General features: G+C 41.9%; 1 protein-coding gene across 1 annotated transcript in view; it reads right to left on the bottom strand.

The window, feature by feature from the left end:
• The window catches only part of GPC3 (glypican 3), a 346,350-nt gene that overhangs the window by 84,914 nt on the left and 239,620 nt on the right, over positions 1 to 21,816 (bottom strand). The window contains exon 6 of the mRNA XM_084790106.1: positions 4,922 to 5,042. Within this exon, the coding sequence (XP_084646232.1) occupies positions 4,922 to 5,042 (121 nt within the window). The remainder of the gene's footprint in view (positions 1 to 4,921; positions 5,043 to 21,816) is intronic.

The raw sequence follows: 21,816 nt of genomic DNA, 5'->3' as shown, positions 1-21,816 counted from the left end.
AACCATGTTTCAGGCTAGCTTTTCTAGAAAGCTCTGGACTAGGTCAGTGTTTCATAGCTCTCACCGGTTCTTCTGAGAAGACTGAAGAAGTTACTTGGTGTGTTTCTATCACAACTAAGTCTAATGACAGATTAGAAAAAAAATGTATGCAAAGGAAGATACCATGTATCTTGTCTGTTACTCCACAACTTACGTATTAAATTAACATATTAATTTTTAACATTCTCTTTAGACAGCAAGCGTCTTCATTGTACCAGAGTCTGTCAAGCATCTTAAAAATAGTTTGCCACAAATTTGAGAGAGAGAGAGAGAGAGAGAGAGAGAGAGAGAGAGAGAGAGAGAGAGAGAGAGAGAGAGAGAAGTAGGTATACTTCATGAACTTTTTCTATGGCCATTGAACATTATACAGGAATTTGAGATGATAGCTCACAGACTCATGCTACAAAGCACCTTTATTTGCACATCATACAATGTGGTAGGCAGTTTTCTAATGATTGTCCCAATTGGAACTCACAAAAAAAAGGATGCTTAGTCTTTCTTTGTTGAAGACTTTAAAGCCTTAGACTACAGAAAATTATTAAACTACAAATTAAGGGGCTTCAGGTAATTGTACCCCTACCCTTCTTTTATACATGGATCTGAATAACCCCTTGTTATTCCCCTTCTCTTCACAAGAGAAGGAGAAGGAAAGCTCTGAATAAAGCCTTGGCATTTGGGTCTCAGTAGAATATTACAGTTTCTTCTTCTGGTAAATGCGAGTTACAATGCCCATCTTGCTTTCCTGTCAGCCAAGGACATCAGCTTACCTAGTGTACATGGGAGCGCATCTACAAACTGCTTTGTGCTAGTCAAATATATGGTGGGATTATTTAGATAGTTACATGGTTAGCAGGATTCAAAGGCAGGTCAAATATCTGTCCCTGGGGAATGGATACATAGTAGAAGCGATAAATGCCAAAATGGCTTTTTTTTTTTTAACCATTTAATGTTTTATAGCCTGATGAAAAGAAGGCAGAACAGAAGAACTGGATAGGGGGAAGGGCAAGTTGAAGTTCCATCTGCCTGGACTGGAAGACTGGTGGGAAGCAAACATCCTCTGAAAGGATGAGAGGTTACAAACTGGAAAGGGGTGACCTGGGAACAGGGTGTTTTAAAAAGAGTGCAGAGCAGAGAATAAAGTCACAAGACTTGTTCACAAGAGGATGCTGGGTTAAGGCCTGACCTTGAGTCACAAATCACAGAATCACAGGGCTGGAAGAAATCTTAAGAGGCCATCTTGTTCACTCCCCCGCCATTCAGCAGGACATTGCAGCCATCCTAAACAGATGAGACTTTATCCTATTTTGAATGAGAAACTCTTGACACCAAATGGGCAGGTATTGACTGCTCTGGCCTCAACTCTTTACAATGGGCAGGAAAACAATTTCTGGAATTTCATGTGAACCTTTACTGAAATGAGGAACATGACAAATGGCTAGTTTTCCCTCGGGGACAATAACTCATGTGGTAGTTTAGGAACAGCAAACTTATCTATAGCTAAAAAATACACTTAAACAGAGAAAGTGCTACCAATAAAACTAAGTTAGAAGACAAATGGCCCACAGCATCATATGGGGATGATGCTCTTGATATTTGTGGAGTCTTCTCTCCACATAAGAGCCTGAAGCAGATTGACACAAACAGAAACAAAGTTGGTTAAAAAAAAACCAACCAATATGGTCTAGTAAATTTCAGAACTAATGCTGAGAACCAAGAAGGGCTCAATTCCTCTCCTAACACAAAACAATAAATCTTCACATAAATTAGAAACTGAAAGTGAAATAAAAAAGACTTCCTTTGCAGTCGTGGGAATGTTACACATGAACTGTGGCTTAGAAGGAAGAGGGAGTACATTACACACCTGCATGCCTTCCCAGGAAACAACCCTGAACCCCTCCCCTCAAGGTTACGCTATGGGACTGTCAATGTAGAAATAATGTTACTTTATTCCCTTAGTGGGTATAGTATTTCCAGTGCTATCAGCAGAAACCATAATCTGAAAGGAGGCAGATGAGAATTTCTGTGGAAGAGATACTCATAAATGCTCTAGTTCAATGGACATACACGCACAGATAGGAAAATACTTCTATATTTATAGACATATACGATCTAGACATTACCTGGATTCATCACTCACATGTGAGCATGAGCCAGTTCACTTGATTTTACCCTCACTCTGCCAAAAGTTTAGGCCAATTTAGTCAGGCATTCAGTGAATCCAGATGTTTGGCAGTATATAAGAAACAACATCTGGATAATTGATTGAATTTTCAACTATACTCACTAGATGTTTTGGCAGCATGCCCACACAGCCTCTAATGGCTCCTTGCCTCAGTTTCTCTAGCTATAAAAAAGGGATAGGCATTTATCACTTGGTAAGAATGATAAAATGTTTAAGAGTAATGAATTCTTGAAAAGAATGGTTCTGTGAGAATATTATAGCTCATACAAATCCAGGTTGCACTTTTTCTTCCTAAACAACTATTCTTGAGAACATTCAATGACTAAAATAAGGTTAAGTGCTATAGAAATCTAACACATTATCAGTAGTATCATCTTTATTATCATAATAAAAATAATGTTTTTGTTATTTCCCCCAAAGAATGTCACTTTCACATTGAATAGTGGCCAAAATGTGAGTTTTATCTAAGGTTTGAAGAGATGTGTTTTGCACATGTAAGGTAACACAGGTGAGAATAAAAGAAAGTCAGTGTGGGTGTCTGGAGCCAGACCAATGTTAACAGGTAAAACTGGTCTATCAATGACAATCGATTGCTTAATGGTATTTGTACAGAAACTGAAAATGTTCACACACGAATATATGAGTGGAGGGAGGAGGAAGAAATGCTGATGGTGAATTTTCTGTTTCTTTGTTTACCTCTACCTCTCTATGGATTAGTTTGTGCTTTTGTGGCTGAAAGATGAGAGAGAAAAAAATATAAGAGAGCAAAGAAGAAGTAACAAAGGGATCTGCAGTCACATAAGACTCAAGTACTGAAGGTCCCTTGCAAAGTTAAGTCCTGCCTTCAGGAAAAGCCTGAACAGCAGCTCCATAACTACCTATCATTTAATAAGGGCCTTCCAGGCACATACAATTATATTTATCATTATGTGTTCTGATGCATGTGATATTATGTACTCATATATGTGCTTTAGATAGCCATACAGTACTGATGGGAGAATCAGGGCACTGATTTGCTTAAAGGTTATATATTACAAAATACATATGTATTTCAACATTTCCCTTTTCCAAGTGGATCCTGTCCACAAGTCTTTGATCTTCCTTATGACTGCCCCCCTCTACTTATCTTTACTTATTCTTACTTTACCCATGGATTATAGTGGCTCTTCACACTCTTCACATTGGTCCCTCCCAAGACTCTTCTCCCTAGCCTAGCTCACCCTATGTCTCTGCCAAGTCACCCCAAACTAATGAGCAGCACCTCCAAGAGTGCTTCACCTCTGAGGGTGCTTCATCTTACATCATACTATATCTTTCTTGAGATATCTATGCTTGGGTTCTCTTCCCAGGGAAGCTGTTAAAATGGAGCATTACATTTCTTTTCAATCTTGGAAGTCACTAGGACCGAGGAGAACACATACAAGATATTTCTTAAAGTCTGTTGACACCTATGCTCAGGATTAGAGGCACAGTGACGGGCCTAGGAGTCTAAGTGAGCAGACTCATCCAAACACAGTTAGCTGGGCTCATTATAAATAGTCTGAAGACCAACCAAAACTGCTTCCATTCCTAGGTGAAGAAGTCACATTGCCTTTGCCTTGGTACCCTTTGAGACAATTTTCAAAGAATCACACTGCATTGGCCATGCGCTCAGCAGCAGTAAGGGACATTTATGAAGTGTTTACTGCGCTCAAGGCGCTTTAGGAGACACTGGAGGAGTTCCACCAAATGTACTGTCAGTACTTTCAAGATGCACTCAAAGCGAAATACGCTACCATTAGCAAGCCCTTGCAAACATGTTTTTCAGTATGCCAAAGATTCACTAACTTTCACACTGAAAATAAAATCAGGCCGGTGTCTTTATGCATAAGTTCCTGTCCTCGCATAAGCATTTTAGTCACATTAAGGTCTTCCCAAGCTACAAATAGTTAGCCAAGTGCCTGAGCCCTCCCATTCAGGAAGCATGGTGTGGCACAGAAACACTGGCACTGTGGCATATGGTGGCCTTTCTGGTGGCGTTAAAAAAAAGATGTGGTCACAAAGCAAGCACAAGCAGATGGTACAACTGACTTCGATTTGTATCTTGTTGCTAAACTCCTTACAAGAGAAAAAAAAACCCTATGTGTATAGGTCAAGAACATGAGAGGAGTGAGTCAGAATTTGCCACAGGTGCCTTGAGAGTGGACTTCTGATAGCTTGCTGGTGGTTTTGAAGACTGATACATTGTCATTGGAAAACCATCTGGAGACAGCCATTGAAATAGTCACATCCCTTAACCCAACAGCACAGCATTGTAAAAAAATAGTCTATGATCAAGAGATAGTGCTATGGATAGAGAGACAGTTTAATGACCGAATTAGGATGTCTATCAATCATGATGACTAGACAGCAGACTGTGACACAGCCACGGCGAATGATTGATAGAAGCATGAAGATGTGTTGTCACTAGACTGTCATTTCAAATATTATCTTATGAAGCCAGGCATGGTGGCCATACCATTGTGATTTCTCTCATAGCATAATAATTTTTAAATGGAGTGAAAGATGGGGGACAGGAAGTTAATTTTAACAGAAAAATCATTGAGGAAAATGAAGAATTGTTAATTATTTAAATGACCAAATATTAGTTTCAGCAGTGAAAATTATGTAGCTCTGATTGGATTTGTTTGTAGTTCCACTGTTGTTGGAGATACCACATACCTGGTTAATGTGCTTCAGTTTGTCAATGATCTGACTAACCACCGGTTCAGGGCCCTTCATTTTCAGCTCATGGAGGTTAAACTGATTCTTCATCCCATTCCTTGCCGCCTTCTGGCTATATCTGAAGAGAGGAAGGCAAAGAGAAATTTTGTCAATGAAAGTCCCAGTCAAAGAGAACGCTGACTTCATTGGGTACCAACAGTGCAACTGACTATACATTTCCTCCAGCCCTCTAGAACATGAGGTGATGGAATAGGAAGCACTGTGTCACAGGAGTGTCAAGATCATGGGCTGTTGGCTAACTCTACACATGCTTCCCCCTCATTCAAAGGAGAAAGACCTTCCCATGCTCTATCTCTGCCTTCAACCCATATCCCTCCTCTCACAATTTTCTGTGGACCCCACAGGAGCTGGTTTTCTGGTCTGGTAGTTTTCTTGACCAGATGCAGCACACATTATGCCTGTCAGCTCATCTCCGTGTTCTCCCCTTGGCAGAGAAAACAATGGCTCAGGAAGACCCTGTTGACACTCTCCTTGGTGGTGAGCTGGAGAATTAACGTCTCTAGGGTTATTCTCATCAGTGTGAGCAGGGTGAAGATTGATAGCCCAAGGCCATTTGTCCCCAATGCCAGGCTTTAATAGCTTCAAGAAGGACAGTGATCTGCACCTGAGATGGACAATTTGCTGTGCCCATGGTTCCAGATACCTACATATTGCTATTATTTACTTTGAATTAGAATGAATAAGAACAGACTCAAAGCCAAGAAACAGAGTTCGCTTCTATTTTTTTCCTCTTCCTTCATGTACAAAACCAGAACCCTGCTATCAAGGGGAAAAGAAGGTTTAAAACTACCTTTTACTTTCTCCTGAGAAGTCACAGGCCCTTTGTCCAGTCACAAATAACTTTTCTCCCCAAACACAATAGGGGAAGGAAGTTAGGGGTGAATTCATATTTTAAAAAGTTTATTTTTAATTATGTGTATGCCTGTGTGTAGATATGTGCATGAGCATGCATGGGGACATGAAGCCAACAGAGGATTCTCTGGAGCTGGAGTTACACAACGTAGTTACTGGGATTCAAACACTGGTCCTCTACACGAGCAGTATTGTATAATCACAGCTACTGTAACAATTCAAACAGTCCAGGAATAAAGCACAAAGGTTCACCATAATTTTGTCTTTCTAAAGAGAATCATGATATAAACCACATCAGACATTTTCAAATACATATACTAAGACATAATTTTAATCCAAATTGAAATCCTAGTATTCATCCCGATTTGCATCAGTTTCTGCCCTAATATCTACACTATGTACATACTGCTTTGTTCCTAGTGTTCTGCACGACTGTATCATAACTTATTTGCCTAATCCATTAACTGAAAGACAACGGAATTACTTGTAAAAACTTTGGTAACATAAACAATATTGAAAGGAGTGGTCATGCATGCTGATTTAAGGTTATTATACTTTTTGTACAGCAATTTACAGTACCGAGTTTATTCCCGCCCAATAAAGAATATATATATATATATGTATGTATGTATTGTATACATATAGCCAACTCTAAGAAGATTTCTAGTTCACAGCACTGAAAGAAAAAGGCAACCAGTGAATTGCCAGATCACCAAGCCATCACACGGCAACTGCCTTCATGGATTCTTTATCAAACATGAATAATGAATAAACTCAGTATCAGCCATTTCATTTATGTCCATAGGGTGTGGTAAAAATGTGGTTCTTCCTTGATGATACCAATTCTGACTTCCTTCTTTACTCCTGCTACTGCCTGGGGCAGAGACCCTATGCACAGATGAAGATGTAGGACTAAGTTGGAAATAAACTTCAGGAATGCGTTCTTAAAGACACCTCCTTGGACTTGTCTATCTCAAAGCTTGCCAAGCGCATTGATGAGCCTTCCTATAAAACAAGTGTTTTTGTGATGCTTACTACCCCACCAGGATAGGAGAAAGACATCCCAATTTAGCAAATTGGTCCTAGACTCCCTATTCCAAAACTATTATGAATATTAAATCAAATTAGTCTCATAGCTGATCCCTTGGTGGCTCTACTGTAGGATTCTCTGCCACTCAGAAAAATTGCCCTCTGGTTGTGTTCTTTTATCACCTCTTATTTTCTAGTCATGAATTAGAGCTCAGCACTGTTCCTCAATCCCATGGTGACTCGGTTAAAAAAAAAAGGAGCACATTTAAAAGCTTGCTATACTTCTTTGATAGTTGAAATCACATTCAGTGTTTCACTCTATCCATGTGCTATTTAAATCCTCAAAGGGCTCTAGCAAATTAAGCATGGTTTCTAGTTACAGAAGTGTTGGGAAGGGCTGGTGTGTGGTTTAGACATACAACTCGCCTTTAAATCATTTATGTCACAGAGCTCATCCAAGTGATGCCCATCGTTGCTAAGATCTCGCGACACCATTTAAATATCATGTTCTTATACGATCCCTTAGGTACTCAGTATGCTCCCTTGCTTCACATCTTTTCCTGTTTCTTCTCTCTCTATCCTGAACCAGATTTTCAAAGCAATGACTGTAATAACGGAATACGATGCAAGCAATAGACGAGTGTAGTAGATCTGTATGCGCTGATAGAGGAAAAAGGCCAAGATATATTAAACCAGATACAAACCCCACAAGTTAAGACTGTTCAGCGTGGTTCTATTTGTGGTAAAAATGGGTTTGTATATACATCATATAGTCCTTTCCCCGCTTGTCTACAGCTTCGCTTTCTGCAGAATCACTACAGAAATGATTAATTCATAAGTTTTAAATTGTATGTTGCTCTAAGCAGTGTGATAAGATCTATACTGCCCCACTCCATCATACCTAGGATATAAATGATCTTTTTGTTCAGCATGTCTATGTATATGCTACCTGCGTGCTAGTCACTTAGAAGCCACCCAAGTTATCAGATTGAATTCTGAGTAAGGGAGAGATCACAAAACTTTTATTATAGTATACAGCTAAAATTGTTTTATTCTATTACCATTAATCTCTTGCCACATGTAACTTCTAAACTAAACCTTATAATAGATGTCTATATTCAGTAAACAACAGCACAGGCATCCCTTAGTCCCTTAGCAAGTGGACTAGTTCCTGAATTCCCCATTATATAAAATCACATAGTATATGTATATAACCCAGACATCCTCTTCATGCAGTTTAAGTCATCTCAAGATTAGTTATAATACTTACTGTAATACAAACAGTTGTTATATCATTAGGAAGTCATAGGAAGGAACAATATATTCCCTATATTTATTTACCCTCTCGAGGGTCTCACTATTTAACCTTGGTTGGCCTGGAATTCACTATGTAGACCAGCCTGGCCTTGAACTCATAGAAAACCACTTGGCTTTGGCTCTGGAGTTCTGGGATTAAAAGTGTGCACTACCATATCTGGCTCCCTTTTTGTTTTCTTTTCAGTGCTGGGCCTCAGGCATACTAGGGAAGTGTTTCTCCTATCAAAGATCAAACTTGGGGCCATCAGTCTGATAAACATGTCTTCTACCACAGACCAGCATCCCCAGCCTTTTCCTACTTGCATTTCTAAAATGTGTTTGGCTGAATGCTTGGGTATAGAGGGCTGACTATTTATGTGTGGTTCAGTACTATTATCATTCATTTTTGGTACCAAGTGGGGGTCTTGCAGTACATCTCCTACCAAACGAGAACCCTTGACTTTTTATACATTCTATAACTGTTCAAATATGTACAGAAAACAAAAGAAAGACAGCAGTTGCTTTTGGTAAGTGAGAATAGGGAGATGCTGGGCAAGACTTGCTTAATGTATTTTATAACTTTACTTATCTTGTATATTTTATACCTTGAGCATTTATTTCTCTGTGTAGTGGTGACAACTGAACCTAGGGCCTCGCTAGCACTAAGGAAGTTTTTGCTACTGTGTTACATCCTCAGTCCCCTACTGTGAGCTTTCTAAACTTTGTAACTATTCTATTTTTTAAAAAAATAAATGAAATTGTATATCACAGTTAATTTCTATTTTTCAGCATTTATAAGGCATAATTGACAAAATTTGAATGTATTTACCATGTACATATGATGTCCAGATACATGTATCTATTATGACGTGATTTTTCACAAGCTGGTTGTTTAATCTTTTCATTACTTCACATCATCATCCTTTTTTGTTGTACTAACTTATCCTTTTTTTTTTACTGTGTTTACTTAAGTGTATGTGCCTCCCTGCCTCTGTAGCCTTTGCTATAGCAAAGGGACACAGATGATGCGTCATCATGGTATTTCACGAGACATGTGTGCTCTGAGTGTCAAGCCCAAAGGGAATCAGTTAGGGGTGTCTCTGGAGTTTCCACTTAATGAGTTCATTCAGCATTTCGCTTCCCTGCGTTCCCTCGGTGCTGCTGATGCATGCAGTTCATGACAGCTTTTGAATGAGGCTGAACGTCAGAGCCCCAGTTCTTCTGATCCACAGGCTGCCCAGAGGATGGCAAGGACAGGAAGAGTCATTAGCTCGGGAGACTTTAACAGTGTGCTAGCTGCTTAGTAATACTCGTCCGTGATTTGATTAATTATCCTCCTGTTTGCATTAGGTGCCCCTTCACAGAAGTTTTAACCCACCTCTGGCAATAAAGGAACGGAAATGCCCACCTCCAAAACTGAAGGCTAGCGTGATGTTAGAGCTGTTACCTTTAAACACTGCGTGCTGAATCTTCTTCCCCCATCCTGTTTGCATCTATTCAGCACAAAACTGACTGGCGTGATACTAAGAAAACGCTATTTGTGCAGTGAAAAGGAGAACATGTTTCTCCCTTTCAGGCAGATTGGTTAAGGCCTGGAGGGGGGAGGGGAGGGGAGGAAACCTGTGTAAAAGCCTTAAAGAGAAAAGGAACCTAATTAAAACAGGACATCTGGGCATGCTTGTCCTGGGACAGTTGAAGCAAAGAGAGCACTTGTAAAAGAGGAATAGAGTCAAACAAGCGTAAAATGGGCGAGCTTTTCTTCCTAAATCTGCAGTGGCTGAGGCAGCAACCGAGTAGTGGAAAGCAATCAGTGGATGCAAATAGAGAGTACTAGCGATGGCAGCACCTTCACAGACCAGCGGGCCCAACCCCCTCTCCACGCACACCGACTCAGCAAGGGACTTTTCTAGCAGCGAATACCACAAGTTCATACTCCGAATAAAACCCCTTTCTTTAAAGGTTCCTCAAATGTATCCTGTGCATTCCTAACACTGCTGGTTCTGATTTAGGGCAGGGGAGTTGCTGGAGACTTCACTTTCTTTCTTGCCCTAGGCATTAGTATGGTGGTGAGGGTTTGCGAGCAAGTCTCAGAAGGACTCATTCTGGCTAAAAGGATTTGATTTCACAAAAGTCTACATTCAATTGCGGCTGGGTTATGGCTGGGGAAAAATCCAAGCTATAGATCATACATGCTCAGAGCGCCATCTGATGGACAGACTGTGGCATTACAACAAATGGTTTGTCATCCTTTCTTTGGAAAATATTCTGGCCACAATAGGCACTGTGGGAAAATGGGGTAATCTAAAGAGAATAAATAGCTTCAAAAACAAACTAGAAGACAGAGTTTAAAAAAACTTATTACGAGGCTCTAAGAAAAAATTATTCTCTGTCAGAAATGCAGCCTTAGTTTGCATAAATACACAGAAAAGTAAAAGATGAAATTTGCTGAGATTTTAAATGTGTATAATAAAGAAAATGGCAATTTTTCTTACTTATTTGTTTGTTTACTTTTAGTCATAGTATGTACCCTTAGCTTCCTGGAACTTGCAATATGTACATAAGGCTGACCTTAAACTCATGGTGTTAAAACTTCCTGTCTTTTCCTTCTGATACTAGGCATTGCAAGTATGGACTATTAAACTTAGATTTTTATGGATATATTCAAAGAAAAAATGTTTCATCTGTTTCATTTTTTATAACTGTAGCACTACAGTTACAACTTCAGGGCCAGTTTCAATGCTTAAAAACACACTTATCCACGATACTCCAAGAGATACCTGTGTTTTCACACAACCGCCTTTCAGAAATTACAAAGAGAGTTTAGTAGCAAGAAAAAAATGCTAGGGAAGGAATCAGAGGGATGCAAAGCCACTTACATCTCATTTTAGTAGACATTAGCATGGTAAGAGAGTCCCAATCCATTTGTATCCTTGTTTTAAACCTCACTTGAGAAAGGACTAAAAGATTAGTCTTGGAATATAAATTACTTAAATCCAGAGGAGCACTGAATATTTTCCAGCTGGTGAAGAAAATGTGCAAAGTCTGGGGCTGTGAGAAGCAGTTAGTCCAGAGGAGAGGGGAAGACAGGCAAAGCCTGAGAGAACACCGCCTGTATGTCAGGTTGAAAAAGCAAAGCATGCATGGGACCCAGGAGGGGAGGAGAGAAAAGAGGAAACCTATCTCCCAGGTGCTGGCATTACAGGTATGCACTGGCCACGATCGGTCTACACAGTCCTGGCACTGAACCAAGGACTTGGCGCATGCTAAGCAAGCATGATAGCAGTTGAGCCACACCCCTCACACATTAACAAAAAAGGGGAGGGGGTAGGTCATGTGGTAGAAAGGGACCTGGGCTCACAAAGATAGAGATTCAAAAATTGATTTAAGCTGGGCTTTGGTGATATAGGCCCGAAATCTTGGACACTCTGATGGCTGAGGTAGGAAAACTGTAAGTTCAAAGCCTGTCTGGAATTCAGACTGAATTTAATAAATACCAGCCTGGGCAACTTAGTGACGTCATGTCTTAAAAAAAAAAAAAGTAAAAAGCGGGCTGGGGATATAGCTTAGGAAAGGCACTTGGATAGCAAATAAAAGTAAAACTGGAGCCCCTCCAAACAGGTAGGAATAATGCTACCAGCATGTCTGGGAGACTAGTGGACCCAAGAAATGCTATTAAGTTGAGATTACATAGGCTGTGTGCTTACAACTGTGCCTAGAATACAGAACATTCTATATGAGAGCTCTTGTTGTGTGAAGTACTAAACACAGTGCCTGACACATAGTAGGGCCTTCAACAAATATTGTTGGCAAAGAACTTTCTGAGAGAGCCCAAATTAACCTCAAGAACAATAGTTAGGACAAAAGTTCATGTCCCTCACACCCAAATTGAGAGAAACCCAAGGGCTTCAGTTGGCTTCAGTCTGGTTCTAGGTAAAGTGTACGTTAAGGCTGGGGTGGGAATTGTATAGGGCCAGAACATATGATGAAGGAAAAAGAACACTTAACACTTCTTTGTCTGTCTTTGCATTTGAATGCTGATGCCTAGGGACAGGGCCTGTCAAGGAAGAACCTGTTGGCTAGGACTCCAACCGTTATCATGTTTTGAATGTCAAAATGAATTGTCAGAGGCCTGGAGCAAAGGGCAGACTGACCCCATAGCAATGAGTGCCGCTGAAACCCTTAAGAAGAGAAACATTCCTACTATCCCCTGGGGGCGAAGCTTCTGTTCCATTAGTGGTAGTCAGTCACTAGCTGGCCTCAAAACCTTTCACCTGCAAGGGTTAGTGTGTCTGTCTCCCCCACCCCCTCCGGGCTTGGGCCAGAGGAACCAGAGCAACCTAAGGTATTAGCTTAGCTGACTCACTTGGCAAGCCCCAGGCTTTGGAATTAGCCTTGTTCTTCAAAGCCATTCTTTCACGCTCTTGGCGTGAGCCGCAGGTATTCAGGCTTGACTTCCTCTTGCCTAGCAATGTTTCATATTTTCCTGGGCTATATGACCTGAACTCTGTCCCATTTCCTTTATTTGCCTTCATCTCTGGAACTGCTGGTTCCTGGCACACACTAGGGCCTCACTCGCTGTCTATGGGGCTGACGCGTGGTGGAGGCTCTCCCCCGACAAAGCTCAGTTCATAAGGTATTAATGAACTTACCCTTGCCTAGCTTTTCTCATTCAGTCTTGCTGGATGTGCCCTCAGGCACTGACTGAGACTGCAGTCACCTGACGTACACTGAACCACTGCCATCTATTCCACTCACCAGGTCACTTTACTTTAGAGACATCGCTTGCTGCCTAAATGGCAGAGTTACTTTTCTATGCCCCACCAAATGTCACCATTCAGGCGATGTGCCACATACCACTTGGTGCGATTAGCCAAAGAGACGGATTCTCACAGGCCACACCCCACTCCTTCCAGGCCTCGGTCCATCCCTTCAGACTAGTCACTGGGCTTCCAAACTGAGCCCACTTAAGATACACACCTGCTAGCAGAGTTCATTTGTATCACAACCTCTTTTTTTTTTTTTTTTGTAATGGTACAAACCTCTGATTGCTGCCTGACCTCGTGATCATGTCTTCTGGTTGAGAACTAAATCTTGCACACAGGTGCTGGGACTTCCACTGTCAACATGTGAAGGAGACCGCACCTCTACTCATTACAAGTGGAGGATCTCTTGTCCCAAACGCTCAGGACTGGAAGTATTTGGATTCCCCCCCCCCTCACACCCCCTGGTTGTGGGGTACTGCCTTTTTGTAATGAGATATCCTATAGATGAGACTCACATGGAAACGTGAAATGTCTTCCTGTTTTCTATATTCCTTAGCCACATAATTAAAACCACCTGGAGGTACCATGTAACCCATCACATGAGGTCAGCTGGGGAATTTCTCAGTTGTACCACCATATCAACCCTCAGGACGTTCCTGATCCTGGCGCATTTGGGATTTTTGGAATTTTAGTGTGCGTGCTGTGAACTACTGAGAGACAAAGCATCTAGGAGACCGGCAAAGTGTTTCTCACAAGTTGGGGAAGGTACTAGCAAAAGGTAAGGTAGGTCAGTGGAAACCAGGGCCCAGAACACTGAAGGTTACCATGCACAGCGGAGCTGCCCCTTCCACGGTCTTCAGTTTCTCAACCTCTGAGCTGAGGCTGCCCCCTGGGTTCCAAAGCAGCAGGAAGAAAGACCACTCAGCGAGTCTTCGGCTGCTGGAAGAGTGCAGCATTGAACATAGACAGAGGCGATAACTAGTCCAGACAAAGAGCTTGCCTCCACCAGCAGCTCCAGGGCGGACTAGCAGCACCCTTCGCAGTGCCTGGGCCCTGTGCTGCCGCTTCCTACTCAGCAGTCAACCAACTACAGCCATAGAATAGCAGGGAGAAGGGGATGTGAGCTCCACTGTGAACCTGACCCACTCCAACTGCCCAAGTTGCTCAGGTGACCCCAGCAGTTTGCACCTGCTCTGCCCCTAGAACAAGCCACCCATTGTGTGAGGCTGCAGGCATGGAGGTGCTAAGCAAACAGCAACCAAACGACTCTCCTGAGCATAAAGCAGATGGGAGCGCAGGAAAACTTTACTAAGCCAAATAAAAGCGACTGTAAAGCACTTGGTAAAATATAAACCGCCACATAAATACTTAATAAAAGCTTGCAGCGGCAATTCACACAAGGACAACTGGGTCAAAAACTACCCAAGCTCTCTAGCCTAGAGGTTCTTGGAAAGTGAAAATTGTCTTCTTCCCTCTGGTTCCTAGGCCGCTTTGTATTCCTCAGCTCTTACCTGTCCTTCAGGCCTTGGCACCTCTGTAGATGTATCTCTCCAGTCACTGATCTATCTCCGTGGCTAGAGGGCGTCTAATTTTCATTCCGGGTAATTGTGTCAAGTATTATTCAGAGCAACAGCCACTGAATTCCCATTTCTTTCGGTCAGAAGCCCTGCCAGAGCTGTGTGGTGCTCCAAGGGAGATGCTTTCTTTAAGATTTAATTACGTGAACCTCACCCCAAACTCTCCAGGATCAGAACCTGAAAATGATTCTGACAACATCTCAGACAGCTGGCCAGCCTGTTCACCTGTTAGCTGCAGGAAGGCAGAAATGAAGGACTCAATGCTATCCTAATGAGAGTGATTGTATCTTGGGGCTCTGTTTGAATGCCTTCGCTGTGCACTATTTGGGAAGCCATCAGGGATGGAAGGGGAAATTCAAAGTCACTCAGTTCGAGGAATGGCATTCTTCCTTTCAAATTCGCACTTTCCTCCCAAATACCCTCACTTTAGAATCTCACAGCCTGATAGAGCTTTAGAAGTGTTTTTTTCATATTTGTTCACTTAAAAATAAAAAGGGCAAATGACTTTTCTAAGATGATACAGCTTACCCTAGAGCTAGGATGCGAACAGGATTCTTAGCCTAGGGTTGAAGGAGTCTCTTTCCCACAGGCTCCAACTCTCCATAGGGATTCAGTGCTTTTCTCTGGAAAGCCTTGGGAGCTGGGTGTGGTAGTGCACACCTGCAGTCCCAGCACTTGGGTGGTAGATTCAGGAGAATCAGGAGTTCAAGGTCATCCTTAGCTACATATGGAGTTCAAACCAGCCTAGACTCCGTCTCATGGTACAAACGGACAAAGAAGTAAAGGAAGAAAAGAAAGGGGCTGGAAAGATGGCTCAGTGGTTAAGAGCACTGCCTGCTCTTCCAAAGGACCCGGGCTCAATTCCCAGCACCCACATGGCAGCTCACAACTGTCTGTAATGCCAAGGTCTGACACCTTCACACCAGTGCACATAAGTTAAAATTAAATAATTTTTTTTTTAAAAAGAAAGGCTTGTGTCTGTCTAGAAGAGGTTGAACACAGGGATAGCCTCAGAGGCAAGCAAAGGGCACTCTCTAGCTAGGCACTGGAATAGCTTTAGGACAAAGAGCTCCTCTCACTTTTACAGGGAGACAAGAGAAAGAGACATGACTAGAGAGATTAGAAAGGCCTGTTGCCCTTATTTGGACCTGAGGGTGGAGTGAGGAACAAAGAAAGAACTAGATTTAGAGCATTCGTTCTAGGTATGGTAGACTAGCAATGACAACAAACTTAGGTGAGAGACTCGATCGAGAAAAAGAAGGCAGCCACATTCTGAACTTCAAAGAAGAGCCAAGCGTCTGTCAGTCAAAGCAGTACAGTGGATAAAGGCATGGGCGGGCTGGCTTTGACTTTCATCTGCTTTATTAGTACAGTAGCCTCTGGTAACACGTACTTTGTCTTCTCAGTTAAAATGGGAAGATGAGGGTAAGTGATACGGTCCACCACACAGGCTGTTGTGAGAATGAATGCCCGTAGAGGGCCTAGCACCGTACCTGGCAGGCGCAACCATGCTGGCAAAAGTAGCCATTCCTACCCTTAGTCACGCCCACTGGGTGAGTCTTGCTTTGCAAACTGTCAAAGCTGCATAGGATGCAGGGGCAAAGACAGCACTGCTTGGGCCACTTGAGGCAGGAGGAGGTCAGAGGAGTTAAAGGGGGAAACTGACAAACCAACAGAATGAGGAAGCTGAAGTTTCCCTGACTCCTTCCAAAGCAACCCCCCCCACTGAAATGGCATCTTTCTTTGCATATTTAGTAGATGCCAGAGACATAGGGGCTCAGAGGTGAGCAGCTATTGGCAATTTGTCCCCAAACATAGGTGATTCGTGAGACTTGGAAACGCCTTATGTAAAAACTGGAAAGGCTCAGGTGAGCTAGACTGGCAAACTTACCACTGTTAAGACAAGAGAGATTTGTTGTTCAAGGTGAATTTTGGTTTTTGTTGTTGTTGTTGTTGTTGTTGTTGTTGTTGGTTTTTTTTTTTTTTTGGTCTCGAGGCAGGGTCTCACATAGGCCAATGTAGCCTCAAACTTGCTATGAAGCCAAAGATGACACCAGACTTCTGACCTTCCTGGTTCTGCCTCCCCAGTGCCAAAAACACAGCTGCGTGTTACCGCATTCAACTCAGCCATGCCGAGGGATCAAATTCGGCCCCAAAATTAGTTTTATTATTTTTATATTTAAATAACCCAAGCACAGTGAATTGCTGCTAGATGCTATGCACTGGCAGTAGGAAAAGCTGGGCTATCCGTATCCATGGAGAAGGATTTTTTAAAATGGGAAATTCTTTGCGTCTATGAAGAAAGGGAGAAGAGTATCTAAAATAGATAGGCTTCCCAGGGGTATGATAATCATCCTGAGAAGAATGGTCTTTAGCAGGACAGTAACACAACAATAGCCTCATTACCAATGATTCTTCCTTATTTATTCCATTATCTCATGTGCGCTTCAAGTTCAGTCCCCAACACTGTTATTACACGTGTCTGAAAGTGGTGTACGTGCTTTTTCTCTAAAATGATCTCACTCAGACTTTTTTTGTTGTTGTTGTTAATTCAAACCGATGCCTCCTGTCTCTCAAAGTAACTCCTAATTCAAGGCCAATTGCTTTATTCAATACCATGGGCTGACTTGTTTAAAAATAGAATTTGTGGGGCCAGGTGAACTTGCTTCGAGAGAGAAACGTCTGGAGACATGCACAGAGAGTGCTGCTCAGGAGGCTGTTCAAGGAGTCTGTGCTTGCAAAGAGAATCCAGCAACGCTGTGTTCATCACCTAGGATGCAGTTCCATTTATTCAGGGCAACCCTTTCCCTATATCTAACCTACTCTTCTGCATTAAAATCTAGTATAGGAAAAGGTGCTTTCAACTTCCAAAGCCATTTCATGCGCATGTTCCTACTGGAGGCTCACAACTCCTTCTGGCAAGCAGAGGAGGAGTTACCTCTACCTTTTCTCTGAGGAAGGAAACAAGAAAAAAGAGAATGTTTATGTGACCCGCTCGAGGTGCATAGTGCTCCCAAGGGGACTTGACCTAGTCCTGTTACACACAAAAGTCGGTGTGTTGCTTCACCCTTTGAATTCAGTAAATATACATCTAGAGTCCACACTAGACACATGACGCTTATCTTTAAGAAGGTAGTGAGAAATTAGACACAGGCATGCAAAAGCTCTCTGTGCAAGGAACTGGAAATATGCTCGAAGGAACGTGAGATGCTCGGATACTAAGGCATGGGACAAGAAGATTCAGGGTTATCAGAAGAGGAGACACTGAGGTCAGGATAATAGGGGTAGGCCAGTCCAACAAATTTTAAATTTTAACCCCTTCTAGGGCAGTCCTTGTCTTAGTTTTCCATAATAGAATTTGGAAAGTAACATCTCAGTGTGTATATTTGCGGAGCATGGCCCGGCATCTCCCACTCTAACCCCAAGCTGCTGCTCTTCTATCTCAAATGGCAGCGCATCATTAGTCTGGCTCCTGTCAACCATGACCAGTCCAAGCTCTGTTTCCCAGAACTGAAGCAAGGAGAGAGAGAGAGAGATGATGAAGCTCTCAAAACAAGAAGAGGGCTGAAGGTAGAGCCTGGCTGGCAGAGCGCTTGCTTAGTAATGCAGGAAGCCGTGTGATCCATTCCCGGGACAACATAAAGGAGCTATATTGGCATACACACTGCAATCCTAGCACACTGGAGGCAGAGGCAGGAGAATCACACTTCCAGTGTCATCCTCAGCTACATAGTAGGCTGGAGGTCAGCCTGGGTGATGCAGGACCCTGCCTCAAAACAAAACTAAGGAAAAAAAATTAGAAGAGTCCATTTGTGACATAAAAAATAAGTTCCACCTCATCATGTGGCTCACAAAGATTAGAGGGTAAATAGTAGAAAGCCCCTCTGACGCCTGAGCTGCAAATGGCAATGCATTTTTCTTCACACAGATGAAACCACACTGTGGAGGAGGCAAACCCAAGGTTCAAAGGCAGCCTCATGTAAAAGAGTAAAATCCTTTGGTTTGAAAGACCGAGAAGTCATGATTGATCCCCCACAAAGGTCAAGATTAGGGTGACAGGAAGACATCAAGAGCCTTAAGCAATCACATTGAGCTGGCAACTAGCACTTTTCTGGCTTCTAAGCTGGCTGAAGACTATCACACAGACCAAGGACAGGGATTTTTCATGTTTTGCAGGAGAGGAAAGATAAAAAAGGAGTGGAGGAAGGTCATGCTGTCCCAGAGAAATGGGTCATTGGGGGAGCTGTCTAGTAAATATCTACAGGGGCCCTTTTTATAGATGCATTTGCTTTTTCTGTGCTGAGGAGAGAATCCAGGATCTTCCCCATGCTAGGCAAATACTTGATCTGTCCCTGAGCTACACCCCTGAACTCAAAAGATGTCTTAACAAACTGCATTAACAGAAGGAATAGTTACCATTTTGAGGGCCTACTGTGTTGCAGGCACTGTATTTTGCATTTAACTGTCACTAAAGCTTATTCGGAATCTCTTAAGTGAAGAATTCACTCCATTATTTTTTTTTTCAAACAAGGAAGCTAGCCTTGAAGAAGAAAAATGCTAAGATGTACAGAATAGAAGTTCAACCCCAGACATGCTGACTCCACAATTGTATGCCTCAATAGTCTGGCTTCATGATAGCATTCACCTTTAAAATCTATCTCTGGGTTTCTGTTTTATTTGTTTTCTTCTTGTTGTTAATTGTCAACTGTTTTACTGTATCTATATCAACAAAAATCATCAGAAAAGTTCTTTTCTTTTAAAGAAGCCACCAAAGATTTGTTCTCTAGGGCAAGAAGTAGGGTCAATAATAGTAAAATATGGTACCTGCCAGCCCCTTCCACTACAACCTCAGAACCACAACCACAGCCATTGCAACAGGCAAGCAGGATCTAATAGCCACCCCATTGCTAGGAGGCTCCTAAAAAAATCGGGGGGGGGGGCCTTCCTTAAAATACCTCTTTGTGCCCGTAAAACTCCAAGTCCAATGGTTCCATTTTCTTTGATGTTCAATGGTTGACTAACAGAAGTAACCCTACTGTGTCAATGTAATTAGAGTAGATTTTCCCAAGCATTGCGATTTGTAAAGGCCAAAAGGATTCTGATGAGGTCGTACATTGTCAATAAAGGAAACTATCTGCCTTATCAGGAAAGGTGAGAAGTCTGCTCCAGTACCTAAGACGGAATCAGTTCTCCACTTAATTTACAGGCTTTCTGAAGGGAAGATTTAAAATCGTGGCAAATTCTAATTTGTGTATTAGCTACCAGAATGTATATGGTCCAGACATGCTGCGGCCATCTGAAAAGCTGACACCACTGAAAACATTCCAGGAATTCTTTGGAAAGCCCATCGGAAGTTAGTTTAAGTGTCCTAAAAAGCAAACAGCCCCATTATTTCATCCTTTTACACTAAGTGGATCCCAAAAGATACAAGTCAGCTGGGTCAGCCATCCCACTCAAAAGTCTGATTTCCTAAAACTCATAAGGATTAAAACTCAGAACAAGCAAAACCACCAAACGCAGTTTACCTTTCTAGGAGGGGATGGCACATAAACTTTGTCTTCTTTGAGACATTTATCTGGTCTTCTCAACTATGCTATAAATGGCAAGGCTGGTGTCAACAGCTGTGCCTATATGCCAGAAGACTCCTTTAAACTGGACAGTAGACATCAACATCCTATCTTTCAAGTAAAGCTGGTAGAATTTGGTGATACATGCCCTAGCCCAGCATACGGCTCTTGTCTAAATGAGGGTCAAGAGCTCTATCTGGATCATTCTAAAGACTGTACTCTCCTCAATGTACCTCCCTTATCTGGGTCACATTTTCTATCCTCTCAGGTCCTTATTACTAGAACTTGTACCAATGACATTCTTGTTGCTTGAGATTCAACAACCTGCACACTGCAGCGACCACGTATAACCTTGAAGATCTCTTTCAAAACAAGATGTAATCATAATACTGGGAGCATGGAGAGCATTAGTGAAATCAGTCTATAACCTACAAAGTTTCTACTTTGCCCTTTGAAGGCAGCAAAGACACTTGAGAGATATAGATGCTGTGTATGTTACTTTAATGATGTATTTAAAAGTAATTATTTCCCTTTATGGCTCTGTCACTTCACCTTTCCAGGTGCAATGATGGTGAGGGAGGACTCTTCTCTTTCAATCTTGCTGAAGAAGTGATATTTATTTGTTGAGGACGCATATATGATATGGGGGCTACCTAGAATACCCCCAAATGCTCTCTGTATAACAAAATGATCTGAGTCTAGGGAATTGTGCATTGTGCATCACAAGGACACACATATCCTGCTTAAAGTAATAAGCCATGCTGCCTTCAACAGGTGGTCTACAAGCATAGCCATACACTGAATGAAGATATCTCATCCCAAAATTTAGAATGCGACACCTGACCAAATGCATCCATTCTGAGGGAGGCAAACGGTATCAAACCATCAGTCAACAGGATGAAACTTTTTTTTTCCCTTATTCAATTTTGAAGGTAAAGCTACTTACTGCATGTGGCATCATAAAATAATCTTAAGGGATAAATATCACTACATTGTCATGGAGTGGATCCTGATAAATAGCTGTCACTGAGGACTATTTTTAAGATAAATCTTAAGATGAAAAATATAGCAATCTAAATCCCTAGATGGATCATTACACATAGGTACACTCCAAACATATCCGTCTTGTTCTACCAGGATTAAAAAAAGAATCCTTAGCAGCCATCAATAATATTTCATGCCAAAGTGAATTAAGTAATTTTCTGTGTTATGCATTCATCTTTCAAAGCTTTTTCACAAACAGTCTTAGCTATCTAGGATGAAGTCAAACATAAACTACCACACTAGCAAACAGCTGGAAAAACAATGCTTTCCTTCTAGGATATACATAGTAGTTCATCATGTTGGAATGAATGGAGTGTCCTGCTTCTGCTTCCTGGAGAACTCATGAATGAAATCCAAGGATGTTTGAGGGGGACTAACAACTGTGGCAAGAGCTAGCAATAAACGAAATTAAAAAGCCATGTTTGCTCAGCCTTTCATAAATAGCATCCTGAAGAACAGGAAGAAAAGGATGAAGTAGTGATGAAAAGACAGAACCAGAGAGCTTAAGGGATGCATCATCATTTCTAAACCACAAAGCATCATGATGGACTTCTGACCAAGTCTTAGCTACAGTGTGTTCTTAGGATAACTTGCTGCTGAGGGAGCTCTGACCAAATGGCTTAAAGACCTAACTCAAGCCACTTAATGCCATTTATATCTTCCACCATTTTCTTTTCTCTGGTCCTTCCTCTTGGCTCTATAGC

The sequence above is a fragment of the Acomys minous genome (genome assembly GCF_964271855.1).
Source record: "Acomys minous genome assembly, chromosome: 7".
Lineage (NCBI taxonomy): Eukaryota > Metazoa > Chordata > Mammalia > Rodentia > Muridae > Acomys > Acomys minous.
The sequence above is the reverse complement of the archived record's forward strand: the minus strand, read 5'-3'. Positions and strand labels throughout refer to the sequence as shown.